The sequence below is a fragment of the Nelusetta ayraudi genome, unplaced genomic scaffold (assembly GCF_046127955.1).
Source record: "Nelusetta ayraudi isolate G7.1 ecotype Tasmania unplaced genomic scaffold, CSIRO-AGI_Nayr_v1 ptg000009l, whole genome shotgun sequence".
Taxonomy (NCBI): Eukaryota; Metazoa; Chordata; class Actinopteri; order Tetraodontiformes; family Monacanthidae; genus Nelusetta; species Nelusetta ayraudi.
This window is the reverse complement of record NW_027466059.1, coordinates 1,807,058-1,831,482: the sequence shown is the minus strand read 5'-3', so window position 1 is coordinate 1,831,482 and position 24,425 is coordinate 1,807,058. Positions and strand designations below refer to the sequence as shown.

General features: G+C 45.0%; 1 protein-coding gene across 9 annotated transcripts in view; it reads left to right on the top strand.

Annotated features, from left to right (window-relative positions):
• The first annotated feature begins 1,885 nt into the window (after positions 1 to 1,885).
• ap3b2 (adaptor related protein complex 3 subunit beta 2) overlaps positions 1,886 to 24,425 on the top strand; it is a 28,472-nt gene continuing 5,932 nt past the window's right edge. The window contains exons 1-20 of one of the 9 annotated variants that reach the window (XM_076019310.1): positions 1,886 to 2,415; positions 11,011 to 11,086; positions 11,290 to 11,364; positions 11,657 to 11,752; positions 12,004 to 12,164; positions 12,458 to 12,524; positions 12,759 to 12,941; positions 13,770 to 13,964; positions 14,614 to 14,711; positions 15,994 to 16,048; positions 16,152 to 16,223; positions 16,701 to 16,763; positions 16,849 to 16,981; positions 17,688 to 17,797; positions 17,908 to 18,084; positions 18,180 to 18,366; positions 19,074 to 19,192; positions 21,766 to 21,804; positions 23,113 to 23,227; positions 24,121 to 24,304. In XM_076019310.1, coding sequence (XP_075875425.1) covers positions 2,303 to 2,415; positions 11,011 to 11,086; positions 11,290 to 11,364; positions 11,657 to 11,752; positions 12,004 to 12,164; positions 12,458 to 12,524; positions 12,759 to 12,941; positions 13,770 to 13,964; positions 14,614 to 14,711; positions 15,994 to 16,048; positions 16,152 to 16,223; positions 16,701 to 16,763; positions 16,849 to 16,981; positions 17,688 to 17,797; positions 17,908 to 18,084; positions 18,180 to 18,366; positions 19,074 to 19,192; positions 21,766 to 21,804; positions 23,113 to 23,227; positions 24,121 to 24,304 — 2,318 coding nt within the window. In that variant the 5' untranslated portion in view covers positions 1,886 to 2,302. Of the gene's footprint in view, positions 2,416 to 5,273; positions 6,151 to 11,010; positions 11,087 to 11,289; positions 11,365 to 11,656; positions 11,753 to 12,003; positions 12,165 to 12,457; positions 12,525 to 12,758; positions 12,942 to 13,769; positions 13,965 to 14,613; positions 14,712 to 15,993; positions 16,049 to 16,151; positions 16,224 to 16,700; positions 16,764 to 16,848; positions 16,982 to 17,687; positions 17,798 to 17,907; positions 18,085 to 18,179; positions 18,367 to 19,073; positions 19,205 to 21,765; positions 21,805 to 23,112; positions 23,228 to 24,120; positions 24,305 to 24,425 lie in introns of those variants that run through there. The other 8 variants (XM_076019306.1, XM_076019308.1, XM_076019312.1 and 5 more) reach the window with 8 other exon arrangements.

The window sequence follows — 24,425 nt, the reverse complement described above, 5'->3', positions numbered from 1 at the left end:
CAATCGTTTATACAAGTTTTGCCTTACTGACTTTCCTGCCAATCTCTCTGTTTATCTTCAAACAAGAGTATTCTACAATGTCAGTGTGTATTATTTTACTTAAGTGCAAAGACACTAAAGAGGCAGCACACTGAAGCTTCAAGGCCAACTTTAGGAAACAACCTCACTTGTCACTCTCAAATCCAGCTTCACTTCCTATTGGGTTTTAACACAAGACAGAAACAAGAACTGAATGGACGGTTTAAAAAAAAAAAACAATACGGATATAGACCAAGACCTGGTCAAGCAAAATCTTACCCATATCCTCTTGGCTCGAAACGTTCACCGCGAGGGAACTAAAATAAATGCAAAATCAAAAGTACAACTAGAAACATATGTCATAACTTTAAGGAATGACCGTTGGCTCTGGCCCATTCTTTTTTCTTTTTTTTACCGTATAAGCACTTTGCAGCAAATTTTCCACTTCCACAGAGTCACATGCTCCGTTGTCGTCACAAGACTCATGTCCTGTCATCCCTGTTCGTCACTGTTTTCAGCCAAGCAGACAGAAGTGCCTGCTTGTGCAGCTCTGCAAGGAAATGTGACCTTTTAAGATCACCACTACAGAGTAACAATAAAAAGACACAATTTTCTGTCTGCACGTGGCGTCCTCAGAGTGTTGTTTATTGCTGTTCAAGTGATTCCTCATCCTGCCGTGTGACACCCATTGTGTGTAAAGTGACTCTGTCAGCAAATAAGTACAGTACACATCAACAAAATATAGTTGTACTGTAATAATCAACAGACAATATAAGAAAAAGACTGCATAAAATTGATTAAGGGTGGTAGAATAAGGGAGGGTGCATTTAATTATGAGTAATTCAAATTGTTCAGTACAAATGTACAACCTCTTGCAATTTTCATCGTTATTATCTTAATACAATATAACCGAGGGAATGTGGAGGCGGCCAACACTACTTCTCTCGCCAAAGTTTGCCATTCATGAACATACCAGCAAGTCCGGGAAGCGTGATGCAATTTGCGAAAGCCACTGACCGAATGAAAGAAAGTACTGTCAAGCAGAATAAGTGAGTTAGCCTATGCATTCTTGTCTTCGTCACACAGACTGTGTGCACTGTGACAAAATGGCTTTTGGCATCACTGTTTAACCATTGGTGCCTACGTTTATGTTTTACCCTTTATCTGCTATAAAGCCTGTGTAAGAAAACTGAAAGTAACCAATTTGTCCACTAGATGGCAGAAAATGAACAAGTTATATTTTGAAGCTGCTGTTGAAGCCGGTTCTTATCCCGTTGCAGTCAGAACCACAAGTGAAAAGGAAGGTTAATGAATAATAAATTCCGCTTGACTATAGTGCAACCCAACCATACACTGTTACCTAACAACCAATAAGAAGACCTCTAGTTTTGCATGGAACTTGCAATCGTGCAATCTTTCATTTATTCTATATATCTGCTTGTCCTGAAATCAAGGTCACGGGGTGCTGGAGCCCCTCCTAGCTACCATGCTAACAACACAGAAGCAGCTAACCACTGCATCACCGTGCTGGCCTGCAATCATCTTAAATTCATCCTATAGATCCCTGCTGCCTTCTGCAAGTTGCCAGTGTAATGCCACAAAGAGAGACCAACAACCATTTGCACTCTCACTCTCACCTAAAATTTAGAGTTCCCACTTCGCCTCACGTGTATGTTTTTGGACTGTGGAGGGAGCCGGAGTACCTCAAGAGAACCCACACATGCACAAAACATGAAAATACTACTACTACTAATAATAATAATAATAATAAATATATAAATAATAATAATAAAGAGCAGGCATTCGCTGAGGCTCAGTCCCGAATAATAATAATAAAAATTTGAAATGAAAACCAGCAGCCTTCATCATAATTCTTCCGACTCCCAATCCTCCCTCCCCCACGGAGAGACCTATCTGAACAATTACTTCACGTTTGTGATTTGTTTGTTTGAATAACACACGTGGGTCCAGGTTTGATTCACAACAAGTGTGTCCCGGTAAAGCATTTTGTCTATAGTCCCCGTTGTACAAAAAAAAAAGAAGAAAAAAAAGGAAACATTTCATGTGACGATTATGTCGACCACTTCCGGGTTTTGACGCCTGCTGCTGATGACGTCACCGGAGCGTCATCCCTGCCCCCCCGCCTCCGGTCTTCCAGCAGCGCGAGCATCCCGGAGATCAGGCCCGAGTGTGTTCGCCTTTAAGAGCCGTTTTCATCCCGCTGGTCCCCGCACCGAGTCTCCATCGCTGCCGTGCGTGAGTGGGGGAGACCGACGACGCAGAAATGTCCTCCAGCTCCGCTTTCAACGACGAGAAGGGAGGCTCGTCCAGTGTCGGGGAGCCTGAATATGGCCACGACCCGGCGAGCGGAGGGATATTCTCCTCCGACTACAAAAGGTACCGAAGCGCCTTTACCTCACAACGGATAACGGTGGAGGTTAAATGCTGTGGATGTGCGGGACTTTTCTTCGTTTTCATCTCGGGGGGGATGATATCGAGGCACGGCAGCTCCTCAGACCTCACTTTGTTTACCGTTAGGCCGTGATTGAGAGAGGTGGTGTCCGCTATCTGGTGGTGATTCTGTCTCTCACCGTGATTTAATCGCGTCAGTGTGCCGAAATGGCGGCCTAGCTTTGATATGGAGCGGTAGGATACGTGCTTCCCACCGGTGTGTATCCAAACACTGGCGAGGTTTCCGGTGTTTGCGTGGTTGTGTTTTTGTGCGGTGAAGCGTTAAAAACAAGGCCCCTAACAGAAGGGATGCCGGGGCCTCGGCTCCAGACTTCGGGGCTTTTCAGCACCACCCCTACTGGACAGCGCGCCGAGCGGCAGCAGCCGACAACCGGAAGTGCTGGGGATGCCTCACTGCGGCTCAGCTAGCATCAATACACCGCAGAACACTGGAGAAATAATACACTAACCAGTATTTTTTGTCACCTTGTGTTTTCTGTGTACACAGGGGGATTAATATAATATTTTCCATAGATATATCGAGTCTGTGGCTACGTGCTATTCGGAGGCTGAAAATAAAGACCTAAAAGTCACTCTAATATGGGACCTTTAAAAACAAGAATAGCACCAACACACGCACAAGAAGTATTTTTGCTCCAGTGTTTCTCTATTCTCTATATTTTTTCTATTGAAATCTGTTCAAATCAAGGGACTATAATTCATATAAGGCGTTATAAGATAGGCTTTTGACACCCCAGTCAGTATCTACACTTATGCTATTTATTACTTTAAGAAAATGTTACTATAGACGTAAAGTAAGCTACTTGTTTAAAACTTCTATTGAAGCCACAATGGCTTTTTTTTTTTATTATTATTATACAGAAACAGATAAATAACCTGCATACATGCACTGGTGTAGTCACTTATTCTAATTACCAGTTTCATTCCTTCAAGATCATGTGTAGCGACACACAATCTTTTTTAGACTCTCAGTTGCCCTGTTAATGTAGATATTGAGAGAATAAGCAGCGTCAGAAGCTCCTACATCAAGCTGCTTTCTAACAATCCTCCAGTAGAGGGAGCTGCTAGTTCATAGACTCCAGATGGCATTTGCAGTTGGGCCTGTGACCTTTGGATCTGATTGAGATGCGTCTTGACAAACAAGCTAGAGTGAAGCCCTCCCTTGATCAATTAATTTAGGCTTGGACCAGGCCATTTGTCGTGTGTGTTTGTAAAAGTTGATGTTTGCTCAGGAAATGTTAAGCAACCTGTTTGACTGTGAACTCAACTGGGGAATTGCTGGCTCAAAACTCTTTGGTAAATGCCAAAGATGTAAAACCAATGCAGAACCTTTTGTATCATTTGCATAAGCATTTCTTCCCTGCTGTTTAAAATATGCTGCAGCTCCACCCAATGTGGAGTATTAAATGTTTTGTTTTGTGTGGTTCATTATGTGATGATCTCCCCTACTTTAAAATATAGCTGCAACAAAATCTATTTTGACGCTAAGGATCAAGACACAAATACACTGTGGTGAATTATCTAAAAAATGTGTTAAGATGACAAAGGTCGACAAAGTTAACAATGTTTGTTTCAGATAAAGGATTTGGAATTTAGTTAGTTTGACTTTTTCATAGTTACCTAAAAACGTCAAAGAATTTCTTTAATTGGACAAACGTATCAGGATTTTTGCAGCCCAGAAAAGCTCCAAGGCCTTTTCTATTGTGGCCCCTTTGGGAGGAAAAATATGAATAATCCAGCGTCAGGACTATATATGTTCGGTGTTATTAATTCATGACAAATTTTTTAACTATTCTTTTTGATATGCCACGTTACTGTAAGCTCACATCTTTCAGAGAAAATAATACCGCTGCAACACACCCAGGCGTCACAGTTTTCAGAGAAGATGAGAAAATCTAAAATATCCTTTTAAATAATTGATGGCAGTCGCATCGCAGCCTTTTATAAGTCAGAGGGATAGATTTATAGAACTGAATCCTCTGAAGATATTTAAATAATGACTAAGATGTTTTCGTCTTTATTCTGTGAGACGCGAATCACGGAGGCTGCAGTTCTTTTTCCCTCCTGAGAAAAAAGATGAGAAACCTCAGTCCGTAAAAAAATAAACATAAAACCCAAAAATAAAACTACAGGAAGCAGGGTTTCCCATTTCACCCCAAACCTGGAGAGTCAGTTTTGTTGTAGACAGGCTGTTGCATTCTGCATGAGGAATTTTCGCCGGTGTTTTGATGACTAGGCAGAAATTTCAGCAGCTTCCCCCGAGCCGCTGCGGACCTCAGAAGGAGCATATGTAAATTGCGCTTTGAGGAGTTATTTTGGTTTGGGCCAAAAAGAGACGAGTGGGATACAACGAGAGAGATGTTCTCATCACGACACTGCCAAGAAAGCTGAGTCACGTAAGGCAAAGAGGAGGAGGAGGAGGAGGAGGTGGAGGAAAAGAGGTGGAGGAGGAGCTCCTCGCGGGGAATTAAAAATGAATCCGATGGAAACGCTTGAGCACAACGAGTCGTCGGAGTAACGTTTACAAAGCACGTGCCGTCTGTCAGAGGGTCTCTTGCCTGCGAAAGAGGTGCGGCGGAGAGGGAGCGCACGTGAACGACAAGGCCGAGCCAGATTTTGCGCTGCTCGTGTGAAGAGGTGGAGGGAAGACTGTGAGCTTTGTAGAGAGAGAGAGAGAGAGAGAGAGAGAGAGAGAGAGAGAGAGAGAGAGAGAGAGAGAGAGAGAGAGAGAGAGAGAGAGAGAGAGAGAGAGAGTGGTGGTGGGGTAGGGAGGGGGTGATAACGTGGCAAAAAGACGGGGGAGGCTGTGTCATTGTCGGACACGCTCCCAGGGAGGCGGAGAGAAAGAGTTGGTGCAGCAAGCAGGAGCCACATGAGCAGTGGGAGGAGCCCCGAGAGCAGAGCAGAAGAGAGGAGGAGAGGCTCCGCCGCAAACAAAACTCCACGCCCCTCGGTGCCGAGCATCCATTAACCGAGCGGCTCGCGTCTGCTGCCTCGCCGGATATGTGACACGCCGCACGAGCAGTGAAGGAGTCAGCGGCAAGACTTGCACGGCGGAGCAACGGGGAAACTCAGGGATAACAATCCACCTCACCGCCACCCTTCGCGAGTGTTTCCGCAGCCGCCCGGCGTGCCTCTCAAGAGCTTTGCTGCATCGCCGGCGCGTGGAATGCTGGATGTGCTCAACCGCGCGGACGCCGGGCGTTTTTCAAAGCGCAGCGTCTGACTGCATGAGAAACTATCCGGCGGATTTGTGGATTTGCAAGACCCTTCGGACTTAAGCGGGTGAACTTCTGGGAGCGCTGCGCCTTCTGATCCATCCACCCGGAGTCCTACAGGTTGCCCCCGATCCCTCCCGAGTGGCCACTTGAGTTTGCGAGGCATGACCACCATGCAGAAGCTGCTGCAGCTGCCCGTCAACGCGGTCAACATCGTGAAGACGGTGCAGAGTCAGGTGCAGGGCCAGGAGGAGGACAAGAGCCCCGTGCTGACCCCCGACGGCGGGCAGCAGGCGTGGTACAACGCCCTGCAGCCCGACGAGCTGCGCCACCTCCGATCTGGAGGTTCCGGTGGTGGAGGAGGTGGAGGAGGAGGAGGCGACAAAGAGGAAAAAGCACCACTGGAGGAAGGTGGCAGCAGTTTACAGTCTCAGCCTTTGCGGTAGGATAATAATCTGGGAGGGTCCAGACATGCTGGGCTTCATGTTGGTTGACTGAGGAGGTGAATTAGTTTCTTCGCGTCGTTAGAAACCAGATTGATTGGATTCTCAGCTTGCATCTTCTGAAAACTGCCTTCATTTGGTGATTCACGTGTGCAGTGCAGCTAGTTGAAGTTTTGCATCAGACGCTCAAAGGCTTTAGTTTTTGGATGACAACCTATTGTCCGCAAGCAGACGGCTTGGAATTAAATCAATATTTGTTGCCAGAAAATAGATTCTGCCCATGTGCGTGACTCCCGCAGAAACCCACAAGAAGTTAAAGGTGGTGATAAAAGTGAGTTATTGAAGTGAATGAAGACGTGGCAGCGTCCACTCCACTCTGTGTTTTGGCATTCTGTTTAGTGAAGCAGACACTAAAGTTCACTAAGCTGTACACTAAGACTCCAGGGCTGTTTTGTACTTTATGCTGGAGAATATTTTACACATGTCACCGCAATCCCCACCAAAAGACTTCAGCTTATGCAAAACAGCCCCAGCGGCTGCTTACAAATACGGGCTGCATCTCTTTTTCACTTTTTCTTTCGCCTCACTCATGCAAATGCATTTCACATCTACGTGTTTTTGATGTAAGCTGACTCGCTGCAGAGCTCCGTTCTAGGAAGTGAATGTTCCACTGAGCAGAGGGCCACTTGCACCCACGGCCATTGCTCTGGTCTTTAGGAGCTTGCTGATGATCTCTTGGCTTTGGTGGGTGGTAACCTGACCACCGCTGAATAATTCAGAGCTGTTTGTAAATTCAGCTGTCGTTTGGAAGGGAATAAAAATCCGTGGAAAGGGGAGAACCGACATGAGTGTAGGATTACCTGGTGGGTTTGGAGTGAAGCCTTTTCAAATGTGGTCAGTCATCTGTGCTCACGGTTAGTCTCGGTTTCCAAGACATGTTAAGCTCCCATAGTGTACTTGATTTTACATGTTTATCTTTTTTATCCTGTTTTTTGTGAGAACAGACTGAACTGCCCCCCGCCAAAAAAAACATCTATGCCAACATGAGTTGCGTTCCCCTTGTGACACCATTAAAAATGACATTTGCCTGAGCAATCCTGACCTCACCACAGCTACCAGTGTTGGCGAGTAATCTATTATGAAGTAATCCACTACTGTAATGAAACTACTTTTTTTTTTTTTTTTAGTAACGGAGTAATTACTGTGGCAAAACCAATAATTACCTTATCAAGTAACGATTCCATTACCTTTCTGAAATATTTTGCAAGCTAAAAATGTCTTATTACCCACAAAATGTCTGAAATTTAGAAAAACAACCGAAAACAATGATGTCACAGATTGATGACGCAGCGGTGCATCAAAACAAGCATGGCGGCGGCAAAAGAAAAGAAAAAACAGCGATTGCATTTGTAGCTGGAATACCAGCATTATTTTGAGTTCATCTCGTCTCAATGAAAAAATATTGTGGTTCGTTGTACATTGTGTGCAGGAAAAAAAGACGTTCTCAACTGCTACTTTATCTTTTTAAATAAAGTAATTAGTAATTGATTACTTATGAAACAAAGTAGTTAAATAAGTAATTAGATTACTTTTAAAAGGAGTAATCAGTAGCTGGACTACTTTTATGTAGTAATCCAAACAACACTGACAGCTACAGCAGCATCACTCATCTCTTGTTTAAGATGGCAGGAAAAGCAAACTTTGGCAGGCTCAGTGTTCGGTCCCCGTAGCAGGGCCGTGTGCTCAGGGGCTCCAAAACACGTTTTTAATTGGCCATTCCTCAACCTTCTTCACTAACAAGTCACCTGAACCATCAAGCACTGCTAATTAATTAACGAGGGCGATCAAGCACGAATAAGGCCACGAGGAAGCGTGCGTGGCGAAAAGTCAAATATTTACCCTTTCAGCCGGCGCCGCCGCGAAGTTGGTTTTTCCGACGGGGCTCCGAAGAGACGGTGTGATGTTTGAGAGAGAAAGAGAGAGAGAGAAAGAGAGAGAGAGAAAGAGAGAGAGAGAAAGAAAATGCAGAGAACAAGGTCAGAGCAGCATCACGCTGCAGCAGCTGAGTTCATCGAGGATGTTGAGGATGAAAAACAGGCCTCTTTTACATTAGATTCCCTCCTTCCCCCCTGGTGCCATTTATGAATATTCATGCGAAAATCGTAAATTGAGAACACAGGGGAACGCCAGGCCCACTAATGGTGACTTACCTGAAAGGCCTTCTGTGCAAACAAGGCTGCAGTTTTAACGACTTATCTGTCAGTTTTCACAGCAGGGTTTTCACCTTCTGGTTTGTTTACACAGTAGTCTACATTTTCCTCAAATAAGGATATATGAAAAAAAAAATGCACGTGTTATTGTTGGGATTAGCCTAACCCTTCATGCTTGGCCCCTGAAGGGAAAAAACACTGCAGGTTTAATGGCAACATCAGAGCCAGTGGACGGAGCTTTCAGGCTATAATGAAATGGCTATTCGGTAGAAATGTTGACGTCGCCACAGTCTCGGGCAGAGGCCGCAGCCCGTCATCACCATTTCTGTGAGAGAGACACAAACTACTGGGAGTGTTTTCCGCTGGAAATCACCATCAGCCGTCCTTTCGGATTGTTTGTCATCTCTGCATTCGCCCAAGACGGAATTTTTTTAAGTTAGTGTTTTGGATTGCAGCCTGCCTGCTGGAGATACCAGTTCACGACTCGCGTCCAAAAATAATCCATCACAAACCGCTTTTCATAGATACTGTCGGGTTTAATTTGACGCCCCCTGTGCTAACTTCAGGGTTTTTTTTTTTTTTTCCGAAGCGAGTGACAGGGTGCAAAGTATATTATTCATGCCATGCAGTTATTTACAACACTTTGATGCTCGGTGAAGGCGAGAGATCGAGAGATCTGTGATCCGTGCCGGCACTCGGCACGGATCACAGATGCAGAACACACAGATGTGTGTGTTCTGCAGAGGCCGCCCTGGTAACGGATTGCTGCGCAGAGCCGAGGCCGACGAAACGCAGCGCGTGCGCCAGTAACTTGTAAAGAAACTGGTTCGGGCTGAGGTAAACACGCACCCCGGCCACTATATCACACGCATGCTACTCGCAAGGTGCAGCTAATCAAGTGGTCAGTCAGCGCAGGCACTAGATCAGCAACAAAATGCGACCGTTTCTTCTTAGAGCCACACCTTAAAAAATAAACAGATTGATTCTTCTTTTCTTTTTTTTCTCCATCAGCCGCCTTCACACAGCTGCTGGCACAACTGGAGCGTTTGAAGTGTTTTGTGTCTGTTCAGCCTGAGGTTGAAAAAATCTCATTGCTTTTTTTCCCTCGCCGTTACAATTTTTTTTTCTTTTGTTTCTCCACAATAATATTAAAAAACCTGCTCCGTACAACGGGGGAAGCGGCATTTACGTTGAGCCGCTTTTCCGGTCGTATCGACCTGCCGAGCTGATGTTTGAGCAACGTGAGGTACGACGTCTCTCCGGAGCTCAAGATCGTTTTTCCTTTTTATTTTTTTTTCTTCCTGCGGCTCTGCGGCTCTGCGGCGCAGGCCTTCAAGTCCCTGGTGGAAAAAGACCTGTCGGATGCAACAAAGGATCAGCAGGAAGGCAGGAAATCACTTAACTTCATTTTATCGCATCCTTTGTTGCCGTGGAAACTGGTCGAGGAAAAACGTGTTGCGGCCCTGCGGCTCTCTGATCGCCACGCCCACCGCCGAATCAGACCCGCCCTTAATCCTCACGCGAGGTTTAGTCATCATCGGATCATTCAGTTGGGGGATGCTTGAGTTTTGTTTGTTTTTTTTCACCGCTTACAGCAACTTAGTGGAACATTATTGATTTACGACCTCATCATAAAAGTGGTCGCTGCTCTTCGTGTTATCGTCAACAGATGAACAGATTGATAATTCTGACCACAATTAGCGGAGAGGTTTGGCTTTTTGTTTACATATTATCTCATAACCGCTAAACCTGCCTAGCAGGGCGTAACGGGGCGTCGGGTTTTTTTTTTTGGAGAGTGAAATCACTAATCAGTATCTTGATGTTCAGTGAGGACGCCTTTGTAATCCCAGGGCACCGGAGACACTGGCCGGCCAACCGGCCGTCTGGTTGACTGCTGCTCTTCTCTGCTTTGCTGGAAAACAGGCGGCTGTGTTTGTTCTCCTCCTGTTTGCACTCCAGCAGGGCGGAGATGCGGGCACAGATCCTCTCAAACAAGGATCTGTGTGTGTGTGTGTGTGTGTGTGTGTGTGTGTGTGTGTGTGTGTGTGTGTGTGTGTGTGTGTGTGTGTGTGTGTGTGTGTGTGTGTGTGTGTGTGTGTGTGTGTGTGTGTGTGTGTGGAACACAGTGTCAGGTCTTTTGGAGTTGTTGCAGGCCATCTCGTAAATAATGGCTAATTAATGACTGATAAATGGTTTGTTTCCAAAGTTGTCGCTAAGCAATGAGAAAGTCGACAAGTACAAAACTCAGTTTTGCTCGCGCACGATCAAGTCTTTGTCAAAAATATCCCCGGTGCAAAAAAAAAAAAAAAAAAAAAGTCTGACGTCTCAGAAATGTCAACATGTTTTTTATAGGAGATTATGTCACGTTCCAATTATCTTGTTTTTTTTTTTTCACGAGCCGCACTTTCAAAGCTTTACATATTTTGCCAGGCGAATTTCTCACTTCAAAGGGAATCATTTCTGGGTCACGCTCGCACACTTTGATGAATTTTCAACATTTGGAGGGGAAAAAAAAAAACAGGTCTGCCTTTCTTGCTCGAATTTTGGGTAATCAGGCTCGGCTCAGTTAGGAGAGCGAGTCTGGAAGCTGAGAGATCATTCCTCAGTGTGTGTTTTTTTTTTTACTCTCTCTCTATCTCTCTTTTGTAGACACGATGACTTGAAGGAGATGCTGGACAGCAACAAGGACTCCCTGAAGCTGGAGGCCATGAAGCGCATCGTGGCGGTGAGTACGGGATGCAGCAAAACGTTGCTTCTCGAGGATTTGACTTTCAGGTTTTGCCAAATTCACCTTTGTGTAAATCACTGATACCTCGAGTCAAAACAGAAGTCAAAGTGTGAAAAAGGCTGCAACCGATCTTTTGTTGCGTTGCGTAAGCCTTTCAACCTTCAGCTTGCTGATTGTGTGTTTGTCTGTTTTGTGTGCAGATGATCGCCAGAGGCAAAAATGCTTCGGATCTCTTCCCTGCCGTGGTGAAGAACGTGGCCTGCAAGAACATCGAGGTGTGTGACGAGCTTTGCGTTACTTAACTTCACTTAACCACTACAGTGGAAAAAAAATAACCTCTCTGCAGTGCAGCCCAAACCTTTTTGTGAAGTACTTGCTTTAAAAAAACATTTTTGGCTTCGTTCAACCAGAACGGATTTGCGATTTTCTTTTTCGAGGTTGTTATCACTTTGCATCATCTCTCACGGCTGGTTTATCTGGGCGAGAATAATTGGACTTATCTGCATAGCTGGGATTAATTATTTCTGTGTCCCTGCTGTCTCGCTGTCTCGCTGGCTCACCCCACAGGTGAAGAAGCTGGTCTACGTCTACTTGGTGCGGTACGCCGAGGAGCAGCAGGATCTGGCTCTGCTCTCCATCTCCACCTTTCAGCGAGGGTTGAAGGTACGTGCAACGTGCCTGATGTGTTACCCATCAAAACGAGCGTATACCGATTTGACTGGACTGAAGATAGTAGTGACAGCAAATCAACAGACTGTCAAAGGCTTGATGGGTTTTGGTTTTATCTATATTTAGTCCTTTCTAAAAATCTACTACTCTCTTAGACAATGGCCACAGCAGATGATTTGTTACATGCATGTAAAAAGAGCTTCATTCAGGAACGATTTTCCTTTTTTTCTGGGCTTTTCGATCAGGATCCCAACCAGCTGATCCGAGCCAGCGCCCTGCGAGTTCTCTCCAGCATCCGAGTCACCATCATCGTCCCCATCATGATGTTGGCCATCAAAGAAGCCGCCTCTGACATGTCTCCATATGTGAGGAAGACGGCGGCCCACGCCATTCCCAAACTCTACAGGTGACCTGTCCTGCACTCAAGAGTCGTTCACTGCACCCCCGTGTAGGATTTCATGCTTCTAAAGTCCAACAGCTAGATGCCAAACTCTGACAATAAGAACAAATGTTCTTCCTTTAAATGCCACAGTTCTTGCTAATTCACCTCCTGTAGTAGTAATTGTAAGCTCCTGATTGCAGTTGAGAAAGCCATTGTCATCAAAATCCCTTTGTTTTCATTTCAATTTGACTGCCAGTTGTGTGTGTAAGAGAATTCCAGCATTTCGTTAGGCTGATTCATTCCTCTTTGCTTTGCAGTTTGGATCCAGAGCAGAAGGATCAGCTGATTGAAGTCATAGAGAAACTTCTAGCTGATAAAACTACGGTTGGTTTTTGCACCACGTCATCAATATTTTCTCTCCTCGTCTCCTGTTCAATGCGAATCCAACTTAGATAGCCGGTACTTATTTATGTGCATCGCAACACACTGAATTTTCATTTTAGCCTGGAGGTCCCATAAGAATTCTGGGAGAGTCGTTTATCTACTCTCAACTTGGCACCACACAAGGTATTGAAGCAACTTGTCCTAACGTAGCCCGCCTGTATTTTGCCGCTGCAGCTGGTTGCTGGCAGTGTTGTCATGGCATTTGAGGAGGTTTGCCCGGAGCGCATCGACCTGATCCACAAGAATTACAGGAAGCTGTGCAACCTGCTCATCGATGTGGAGGAGTGGGGCCAGGTGGTCATCATCAACATGCTGACCCGCTATGCCAGGACACAGTTCCTCAACCCCAACATCAACGTGAGCAACGCACACACACACACACACACACACACACACACACACACACACACACACACGCACACACCTGTTGTGTATCTTTGCTTACGCGGTGTAATAAATGTTTCTTTTATCACGCAAACCGACAGACAATGATTTTTTGCAGTGATAGGATTCGGGAAAATATGCATTAGGGTCAATTACGTGATCATTATGTCTTTTTAAGTGGTAAACATCCCAACATCTCCAAAAATCCAAAGCTGTGACACCTACTCTGCTGTTCACAATAGTGATTCTTCTTCTATGTGCAGCTGATGTTTATGTTTGGCTGATAACTTTGTCCATAAGAGTGCTGATAAAATTCTAATTTAGAAATTGACAAAAGGGCGTAGGCTTTCAAGTTTTTTGCTTCCTGTGCACTGTCAACAACAACAATAACAAGAACTAATTTGCATAGAAAGTGGATTTTGGGAGAATACTGTGCAGCAAATTGTGGCGTTACATTTACAACTGGGGCGCTCTGTGTTTAACTTGATCTGTTTTATTTGCCCATTTCTGCCATTGTTGCTGTGCGGCGGTACAAAGCAAAACATTTCCAACCCGCTGATGTTGTGCATAATCATCCACAGGCCCACCTGACCACTTACTTCCTGTCGTTAAGCCGTTATTTACGATTGTTTGTCAAACACACGCAGGTGATAACGATTCCTTGCGCCGTCTCCCCCCGCTTTTTAATTAATATCTCCAAAGAGATAATGACCATCTGGTGACTTCCAGAGACTTGTAAATGCTGCCGCTAACTGTTGTTTATTGGCCTGCTCTCTGTTTAATCTCCTGCCCGCTGTGCAGGAGTCTCTGCTGGAGGAGGGAAGCAGCAGCGACAAGACGTTCTACGGCTCGGAGGAGGACGAGGATGACGAGGAGGAGAAGGAAAAGAAGGCCGAGGCCGTCGCCATAGCCAAGAGGAAGCCCTACGTGATGGATCCGGACCACCGGTTGCTCCTGAGGAACACCAAGCCGCTCCTGCAGAGCCGCAACGCCGCTGTAAGGCGCCGACAACGGCGAAGTGGATGAATCCTCCTCTCGAGCGTGTTGCCATGAAACGGATGATAATTGTGTTCCATTCGAACGGTTCCCCAACGCCCGGCATTACAGATAATGATAAAAAGGGCAAGCATCCGTCCTGCTGTAGTGTCCCTGAGCAGAACACTTAATCAAAGGTGACCTGCCCTTCAGAAAAAGGGACAAGTGCTAGGATGCAATTAATAAATCATCAGGCTGCATTAGTGTCCCTGCATCTCGTTTGGAACAAAGGCTCAGCTCAGTGTTGTTGTATTCCCCTGCCCCACATTAGTATAAATGGTCTATGTAAATAAATTATTGTTACAATGTTTATGCCGCCCCTCTAGGTCAAGCAGGTTCTCTTTAATGACTCACAAGACAGAGTCTTTTTTTTGTTATTTTTATTGCAGAAAGAGAAGATGGTGAATCCATCTGTATTTATGTTACATATCTTCACCTAGTGAAGTTTGAGCTGATCTATTAGTGTTAGATGACGAGATCACTGTTTGGTTGTATTTTTAACAACAAAAGAAAGTAATTATATTGAACATTTATACTGCATTCTACATTCTTCTAAACTTGGAATACTGAACATTTAATGGTCACTCCCTGCTACATTGTGTCCTACCAGGTGGTGATGGCTGTGGCTCAGCTGTACTTCCATCTCGCCCCCAAAGCAGAGGTTGGGGTGATCGCCAAGGCCCTGGTTCGCCTCCTGAGGAGCCATAGGTGAGCCCCACTTCCTGTCTCTTTGAATTTATTGGCCTAAATCACGCTGTTGGAGAGGAAGAAAAGAATTTAATTATACACTCGATGCTCGAGAAAAAAAAAAAAACTATGAATAATTTTAGAAAATGAAAGCAGTTGTGCGCACACAGCTAAATGCGAGGCACCGTAATGACGATGAAGCTCGGCAAAGTGGAAAATGGCAGAAGGAGAAAAGTGGCAAACACCGCAAGCGGCAAGGGCAGTGATATAAATCTCTCCAGCCCCGGGAGCGGAAAGTGAAATTAAGCAGGACGCTTTGGTGGGTCCGTGGTAAACATGAAAGCATAAACCATAAGGAGTGATGATGACACGCAAGTGGCCCGTCGGCTGTAAAGGCCCACAAACTGTCAGCCGCTTGCTGAAAAAGTGCCCCCGTCGCTCTGATTGTTCTGTGATGGATCCATCAATCTGCAGCAGCAGCAGCAGCAGCAGCAGCAGCAGCAGCAGCAGCAGCAGCATCTCTGTGTCCTGTGGTGGGCCGGGCCTTGTCGGCACTCTATTGTGCTGCACAATGTGTTTCATTGCAGTCTGTTGTTTGAATGAGTCAGTGGCGGTTCGGCCGTCGCTGCTACAGCCAGGACCACACCTGGATGTCACTGACTGTACTCTAACAAAGGACGCCAAACGTGGGAGTAAATAAAGGATTTAAAACAGGCAGATAAGAGAATTGGTCAGTCAATATGAATGACACTGCATGCTCTGGACTTGCTTTGTATGACAGCAGCCAGTAAAGGCCCAGTGAGTGACAATTAGCAACATCTAGTAGTTAGAAACTACATTGCAAAAACAACGCTGAATACCTGTTTATTCCTCACGTATAGCATTGTTAGGCATATTTATAGTGCAACGTATAGGTTGTGGGTATATACAATATATTTTCTTAAATATTTTGTACCACCGTATGCCTGTAATAGATTGGCTTCAGCATTTCCTGTCCCTAAAAATTGAAAGCTAAACTCTTACAGTGTAAGACAGACTACATACAATATGCCATTCCACCGATATTGACGTTAACATTGCAGGCCTGTTAACCTGCTCTACTTACATCCTGTGAGGAGACTCCTGCGCCGTTCGCCCTTCAGGCTGCATCCTCCAGAGATGATGCGTCCGCAGGTTCTTAGCTCTCCGGTGTCACCTCTAAGGTGACTGTGCTGCTGGAGGCGGCAGAGGACTGATGCTGTGTATCTTTGTCTCCTCTCCTCTCTTCTACTCCTCCACATTCCCCCCGTCCGTCGGTCTCCAGCGAGGTCCAGTATGTCGTTCTTCAGAACGTGGCTACGATGACCATCAAGAGGAGGGTGAGCTGCTCTTACCGCCATGTTTGTGTCTGTGAGTCTGCAAGTGAGACCTCTCGCCAGGTCGTTCAGTGCTTGACTCCTGCTCTCCCTCGCTGCTTCACAGGGGATGTTTGAGCCGTACCTGAAGAGTTTCTACATCCGCTCCACTGACCCGACCCAGATCAAAATCCTCAAGGTGACGCTGTCTAATGTCCTACTGTACCGTTATCATCCGCTTGGTTGTTTTCGACAACGGCGCAGCATGTTTTGAGATGAAATAGAACGCATGGACTTCTTATATAACATTAAAACTTAGTAATACTCACATTAAACTGACAATAACTGCTTTATATGCCTTATACTTTATTGATAATAATAATAATAGTAATAATAATAATAATAATAATAATAATAATAATAGTACATTTTATTTATAAGCACCTTTCTCAACAGGACACTTTCCAAAGATAAAACAAATGCAATAAAACATATAAAAGCTACGCAAAGTAAAACAATAAGTGAATCCTACGAAACAAGTCAGTCGTAGGGGAATGATGTTATCTCAATGTGTCCATACATGCATTTCATGATGATCCAGATATTCATAATGGTTTGTGTCAGGTTGGCGAGTTGTGCTAATGTATCCTTGAAATCCTTTTGTGTCTTTTTCCAGCTGGAGGTCCTCACCAACCTGGCCAACGAGACAAACATCTCCACCATCCTCAGAGAGTTTCAGGTACCAGCGTGAACGGATCACTGCTGCTTTTGTCAGTGTCCCACGTCAGCTCAGCTCAGTCGACATTTCACCATTCTCCCTGCAGACCTACATCAAAAGCATGGACAAAGACTTTGTCGCCGCCACCATCCAGGCCATCGGCCGCTGCGCCACCAACATCGGCGAGGTGAGGGACACGTGTCTGAACGGCCTGGTGCAGCTGCTCTCCAACCGTGACGGTGAGTCTCTCTGTGTCCTTTCCAGCAGCGGTTCTCAACTTGGTGGAGACTCATGATCCATATTTTTTTTTTCCTTGTCATGAAGTCCACACCCACATTTATTCCACAGCACTCAAATTTATTCCACAAAAATAAAAACACTATGGAATTGAATTGAATTCTCTATTGTCATTATACATTGTTAAAAGTGCCTTCTTTCTAGCTAGCTCTCTATCACATTTAGTATATAAGTTATTGAAATTACTGAATTGAATCTTGTCCTGCAAAATAATGCCCTACATTTTATCTATCTATCTATAAATATATAACTGAATGAAATATGAAATTCATTGTGTCTTCCTAAAGTATAATTTATTATTACCATTTTTCTTTTATAACAGTCCCTTGACTATTTTGAGTTGTTACTTAGTATGTAAGGAAAAACATATATATATATATATATATATATATATATATATATATATATATATATATATATATGTATATATATATACGTATATGTAAATATATATATATATATGTATATATATACGTATATGTAAATATATAATATATATATATATTTAAAACCCCACTTTTGGGTCACGACCCACCAGTTGAGAAACGCTGCTTTACAGTGTTTGCAGTATTCCAACACATCAAACAGCTATTTTTAGGAACACGGCTAATGAGTTGTTTGGTTGTTTGTTTTCATGCCGCTGCACAGAGCTGGTCGTTGCCGAGTCGGTGGTGGTGATCAAGAAGCTGCTGCAGATGCAACCAGAGAAGCACAGCGACATCATCAAGCACATGGCCAAACTGACAGACAACATCCAGGTGGGCCACGGTCAAAAGCTGCTGCGGTCTGGTGTCTTGGTTTGACTACTTGAGTAAATGGCAGCCAAGAGCGAAGACGACTAGCAGTTTTATTTTTGACCCGCTGCCAGGTGCCGATGGCTCGAGCCAGCATCCTGTGGCTGATTGGTGAATACTGCGAGCACGTCCCCAAGATCGCCCCCGACGTGCTGAGGAAGATGGCCAAGTCGTTCACCAACGAAGAAGACATTGTCAAACTGCAAATCATCAATCTGGCCGCCAAGCTCTATCTCACCAACTCCAAACAGGTGTGAATGCCGCCGTGTTTGTCCGCTGGCTACGTTTGAAACTTGGATACACAGAGATGCAAAGTCAAAGTGTATTTGATTTCTTATTTTCACAGACCAAGCTGCTGACTCAGTATGTTCTCAACCTGGCCAAGTATGACCAGAATTATGACATCCGGGACCGGGCGCGTTTCATTCGCCAGCTCATCGTGCCCACCGAGAAGAGCGGAGCGCTCAGCAAATACGCTAAGAAACTGTTCCTCGCCCTCAAACCTGCACCGGTGCTCGAGTCTCCTTTTAAAGGTACAGAGAGTCATTAAAAGGTGATGTTTTTGGTCGACACAACAACAATTTCTCAGTAATGCAAAAGCCCAACCTTGTTCATCTTTTCTGAAACTGTGCTGAAACACGTTGATGAGAATCAGCCCTCTGTGATGTCACTAAGGGCACTGATTCCTCTCCCTGGCTAGCCGTAGCACAACAAGCCAAGTGTGGATTCTGCCTCATGGGCTTATTTTTGTTCCAGCCACATAGATGGTCCAAAAAAAAGCATCAGTTTTAGCAGGAACACAGGGAGGCTATCAAGACAAGGCTAAATATGCGGTTTTCTCAAGATCTACAGAAGATTTTTTTCTTTAAATAATTAATCATGCAAAGCTGCTCCACTTGTGTCTGGTGTGAAAAATAAATATCTGAAAGTGGCTGGATATGGGATCGTCCAAGTAGAAAATGAAGTCCTGTTTGCAGATGGTAAATGAGCCTTTTTTGCAGCTGGGCCACAAAAATCCCTCCTAAAGTCGACACTTCAGAATCGAGAACATTTAATCCTTCTAATCTCCTTTTTTTCCAATCCTTCTGACAACCGTAAACTCTAAAACTGACATTTGTGTCAACAAACCAAAGGCAACGCGTTCCCCAAGTTGACCCCTCGCGACTTCCTGTTTGCGTCAGCCAAATCAATGACCAGCACGAAGAAAACACTTGTGCGCCGTCTGCCGCTGTTCTTGCAGATCGAGACCACTTCCAGTTGGGTTCACTGTCCCACCTGCTGAACGCCAAGGCCGGCGGCTACCAGGAGTTGCCCGACTGGCCCGAAGCCGCCCCAGACCCCTCCGTGCGCAACGTGGAGGTGAAGGAGTCTGTGCGTGCAGTGGGAACAGTAACATACAGAGACACAGGGGGCCCCCGGGGGCCTCTCCAGGGGCCCCAAAAGCTGGAGGGGAGCGAGGGTGGCTCCTTCCCCAGAGCGGTGCCTCAGAGGGGCTAGAGAGAGAGCCCCCCCACCCTCCCCCCCAAACACCCCCAAACACTCCCATCCCGTATTACACCAACTCCAATATAACACTCGGCTTCACCATTCACTCCCTCATTCATTAGCATTGAGCGCTCATCTGTAACATCCATCCTTTTATTCCAAACGGATATTGCTGAACTTCTCCTCCCCTCCCAGGAGGAGAATGACTCATAAAGGAGAAAAGAGGATTACAGTCTCTTGTCTAAAAACGCTCTTATTCGGTAGGGGAGGCGGTCAATGCTACCGAACCTCTCGACCTCTCTGCGGCGCCTGCCTCTGTTCGGCGGCGGCTGTCGACTCGCCTCGCCTCCCCCCCCCCCAGCTGATTTCTCCGTTCTGGCGTTTGAGCCAATAGCACATGCGATGCGGGAGGGAGCGCCACACTATCTGTCAAAAATCCTGAGCGAGATTTAGCTCTTCTGAATGTACAGTATACGGATGCACTTCATTTTGGCCTTCAGTTGCCATCTTAAAGCACAAATGACGAATTCGAATTTGAATTCGGGCGAAAGGAGATAAAAGTGTCGTTTCCTGAATCCTCCTCTTCTCATTGCCATTCCCTCCATGTGCCATCGGTTCATAACCAGCGACCTCGACATGGAATCAAAGCCTGAGTGACCTCAAGCTTTGATTCTGTCGTCATGTTGTCATGTCGTCACCTGTGTCGTCACATTTCATAACGAGTGTGAAACTTTGTTGCAGGTTTCAAAAGGCCAGGAGTGAGTTGAAGGTTTTTTTTTTTTTGTTTCATTTGTTTGGGTCGACCATTTTTGTTTGAATTTGATATTGTGTAGAGACTGACTGAATATAATGTCAGTAGTTATTGACCCTTGACTAGCTGGGCAATGTCTCAACTCATAATTTAATTCTAAATGATATTTTCACCCTGTGCTGCTGCCCTGCTTGACAGTTTAAATATCAACACAAATCAATTCTGTAGCGTATTTATTTGCTATTTTCACTCAATTTTCACCTAAGCCAGAAAAATTATAAATATATTCCGGATTAGTTGCGGATCACGACGGCTTGCTAAGCTCTGCAGGTACACTGAGCGATTATGCTGAGCAGTTTTGTTGGCAATTCAACTGGAGTGTCTGCAGCACCTCAGATAAAAAAACATAACAAAAAACTGTTGGCCAGCAACAACAGAAAAAAACCCCCAGCTAAGTCGTCTGCCATTTACTGTCCAATTCCAGCTAGTCCATTACTAGTCCAACAGCTAGTCATAAATGATAAGTAACGGGCCGTGAACTCGTCCGCCGGCTCTGTTGAGGTAACCTCCTTGAGCTTGTCGCGACTTTGGAGCCAGCTGAAATAAGTCAAACTGAAGTGAAACTGCTAAAGGCTACAAATTGGAGCCTCTGAAAGTGTATAAAAGCCACCCCCATGTGTGCACGTTATGCATCTCCACAGATAGAGGACGTCGTCACCACCGGCGAGGGGCGGATGGGCCTGCTGGGAGACTGGCGAGAGGTGTCCCCTCACCCTCAGTGTGTGGTGCTGTTTGTTTTGACGGCCGCTCTGTCTTTGGCCCTGCCGTCTCTATCCGGTAACTGATCGCAGCGCCCGCCCTCTGGCCTCGGTTCAGACTCGCCGAGGGCGAAAGACGGCGTTACCTAATCTAGTTAACAAAGACGCACTTCCCTTTCCCTGGAAAACGATCATCTGGTGATTGGTTGCATGGTTTGTCACAAGCTTGTGAGCTGCAGATGATCAAACTTTCCATCACGTCATAGAGAAGAAAAAATAACCTATTGTTCCGCCTCGCTGTTTCTTCCTATCTGGCTTATACTAGTTTGGGATTAACACTTTATCGTTGAGCCTTTTTTAACTCAACTGACAATCTCGCCTCGCACTGACGGCCCACTTGTTGGTCTTTGCTGGAGTTTGTTGAACCTTCCTCTGTCTTCCTTTCTTGCACCCGCTTGGTCTCACATGTAACTCTGAGAGCATCTGACTCATCTGCGCCACATCTCATTAAATCCATCCATATTAGTGCAACATCCTTCTTAGTTACTAATGATGGCATTGGATGCGTTGTCATGTAATTTGCTTGGATTATTTTGTTTTTTGTTTTTTTATGTAATGTGTTTTTTATTTAAGTCTGTATTTTAGTGTATACAGTAGAATGACGTTATATTGGAGTGTTTTAGGTGACAATTATTTTAGGTAACTTAATTGCCTGATTTTCTTTTTTTTATGTACCGTGATAAAAATACGGGGTTTATTTTTGTGTCTGTGATATTGAAAACTGTTCTCACACGTTTTCTTCTTTTTTTTTCTTCGACCCAGTACTTTTCCTGTGCCTGATGTCTTGCCTTTCCTGACTTCTTTTCTTAAAAACAAACCCTTTTCCTTCCTTTCCCCTCACCTCCATCACAATCTTTTTTCTTTTCTACATCTGCCAGGTTTTTGCGCTGCTTGAAAGAGTCACAACGTTAACGAGTGTGAGTCAGTTAGAGCCCCACCTCCTTGAGCCTCTTTACCCACATAGCCGCAAAACCCAAGTGCTTTTTAATTTTTTTAATTTATTTTTTTACAACACCCCGCCTACCTTAGCCGCTCCTCCCGCGCTTAGCTAAAGCCAAAGCTACCTGAAACACGGCACCCTCTTTTCCTTGGTCTCAGCCATTAAAGAAGTGATTCTTTGAGAAGCATTGTGTTGTCCTCCAACACTTTGAGTGTATTAGCTGTCCACAGGGTTTTTTATTATTATGATATTTAAGTTATTTTTGAACATCCTTAGTGATCAGTCTCAAGGCACTAAGTCATCTTTCTAAGCGGAGTCAACGTGCTGGAGGACTGTCAGCTCTCCTCAAAGACATCAAATCTCTTAATGGACCCAATACTTGTGAAACAGTGATTCTCAAACTGGCCACGTCAACGCTTTGGAGGGCGCGCTGGTTTTGATTGGGGTGGGCGGAGACTGTGTGAGCCAAGTGACTAGCCAGGATAAGGGGGCGGGGAAGGGGGGTGTCTGAGCCACCAAACTTTCTTTTGGTGTGACTCAACATCCAAAACAGGCTTCCGGAGTGATTTCACACTCAAGTCGGGCAGAGAGACACAGAATCTTTGTGAAAATGGAGAACAGAAATACAGGCAAAGTAATGGAGGCAAATATGGCGGACGGCCCATTTCTTGCTCTTTGTTTTCCAGCAGCTCAGCTTTTCATGATCTATTCTTCTTGTTGCTGTAAGAATAGACAATTGTTTTCTTTGAACCTTTGGGATTTAGTCAGGATTTTGGAATCAACTAAATGACAAAATGTCAGTAAAATCTGGTTCACGCAGTTGGGAAGCATTTTCTCCCTGAGAAAAGAACGCAATTAATGAAAGTGATGTTTTGTAATAGAAGCTAAACTTGACTTGTTTTTTTTTTTTTGCATCTCGTCTGGATTTTTTTTTGTTGTCTTCCTCCAAAGAGGGGCGTGACCGAAAACGTTTGAGAAGCACTGATACCGTAAAAAAAAAAAAAAAAAAAAAAAATACTCATCTCTGCAACTGGTCATGAAGGCATCACCTGGTGCTCACATGTAGCTGTGCTAAAACAAAACCAAACAAAAAAAATCGAGACCCACTCTCGACGCGTCCTCGCAGCCTGTCCTCTGATCCGGCAGGCTGGCTGCGTTCTGGCTGCTTCTCACCACACGGGGTGACGCGTTCATGGCCACGCTACTGTGATCTGCCTGCGGCTCAGCTCCGGTGCGCCGCGGGGGGCCCTAGGCTCACCGTGTCAACTCTGCTCCCCTCCGCCAGGTGCCTGAATGGACCAAATGCAGCAGCCGGGAGAAGAGGAAGGAGAAGAAGGTGGAGAAGCCCTTCTACTCGGACTCCGAGGGCGAGTCGGGGCCGACCGAGTCAGCTGACAGTGGTAACAGCCGGGCGCTGCTTGCCAGCATGCGCTAGTCAGATTTTAGCATGTTGATGATTCGGTGACGTGTCGCAGTTCAATACATGGTGATGTTGACCTGCTACAAATTTGAGTGGTCCTATGTTGTGGTAAATTTGCTTTGACAGTGTTTCCTCACAATAATGTCATTAGCCTGCCAGTGAACTACACAGAAAAGGAGAAGAGATCCATCCTTCACTTTGTCCCTCACCTGTTACTGCTTTAGAAAGTGTGTGTTGAAATACGCAGTTGCTGATGTCTTTGTGATGTCACAAAGAGCACAATCAAGTTCATCCTCTTCTACGTAGTGTTGGTTTTACCCTCATGGGTGATTTTTTTTTTCACCTTTCAAGCACGTGGAAGATTCAACAAAGCATCTTTTTTTAAAAAAGGAGCAAAAAAAAACAGCTTTTTTTGTTGGAGGTTTTAAACAGAGGGCTAAACATACTGTTTACTGGGTGTTTTTGATAATTAATCATGTCTTCAGCACATTTGACAGATTCAAAGAAGAATCGAGAGCGTAATTAGCAAAAAAATGTTTTGCGACTACTGAACATTATTGCAAGTGCAACTGAAATGCCATCAGTACTGTTGTTAATGCCTCAGATCTGGAGGCTCCAGCATTTCATTTTGATTCTCTTGAGCTGTACTCGCCTCCGAGCGAAAGCGTCATGAATAATTTACGAAAAAAACGCTAGAAATTAGTCTCAAGGAGCGTGTTGTTATCTCCCAGAATTTCTTTTGATTAAACATTTAGAGGGTAAGGAATTGTTCGAGAAAAAAAAAAAAATCTTGTTTCACTCTCCTTACATGACATGACACAGTAAGAAAGTAGGATGAGATTTGAACTGCTCTTTCTCTCTCCGGCCTTCCAGAGTCGGACTCCGCCAGCAGCTCGGAGAGGAGCAGCGGCAGCTCAGACAGCGGCTCGGGGTCGGAGAGTGAGGAGAGCGAGGAGGCCTCCGATTCGGAGGAAGAGGAGGAGGACGAAGAGGAGAAGGACAAGAAGAAGAAGAAGAAGAAGAAAGAAACAAAGAAGCCAAGACAGCAAAGTGAAAGGTAGCAAAAGAGTGTATTGTTTGGTTTTCAAATGTTTGTGTACCAAGTCCGAAGAGCTGTTGTAACGTCACGGTACCATAAACCAGCCTTTTCATTTATGGCTTCTTTTTTTTTCCCTTTG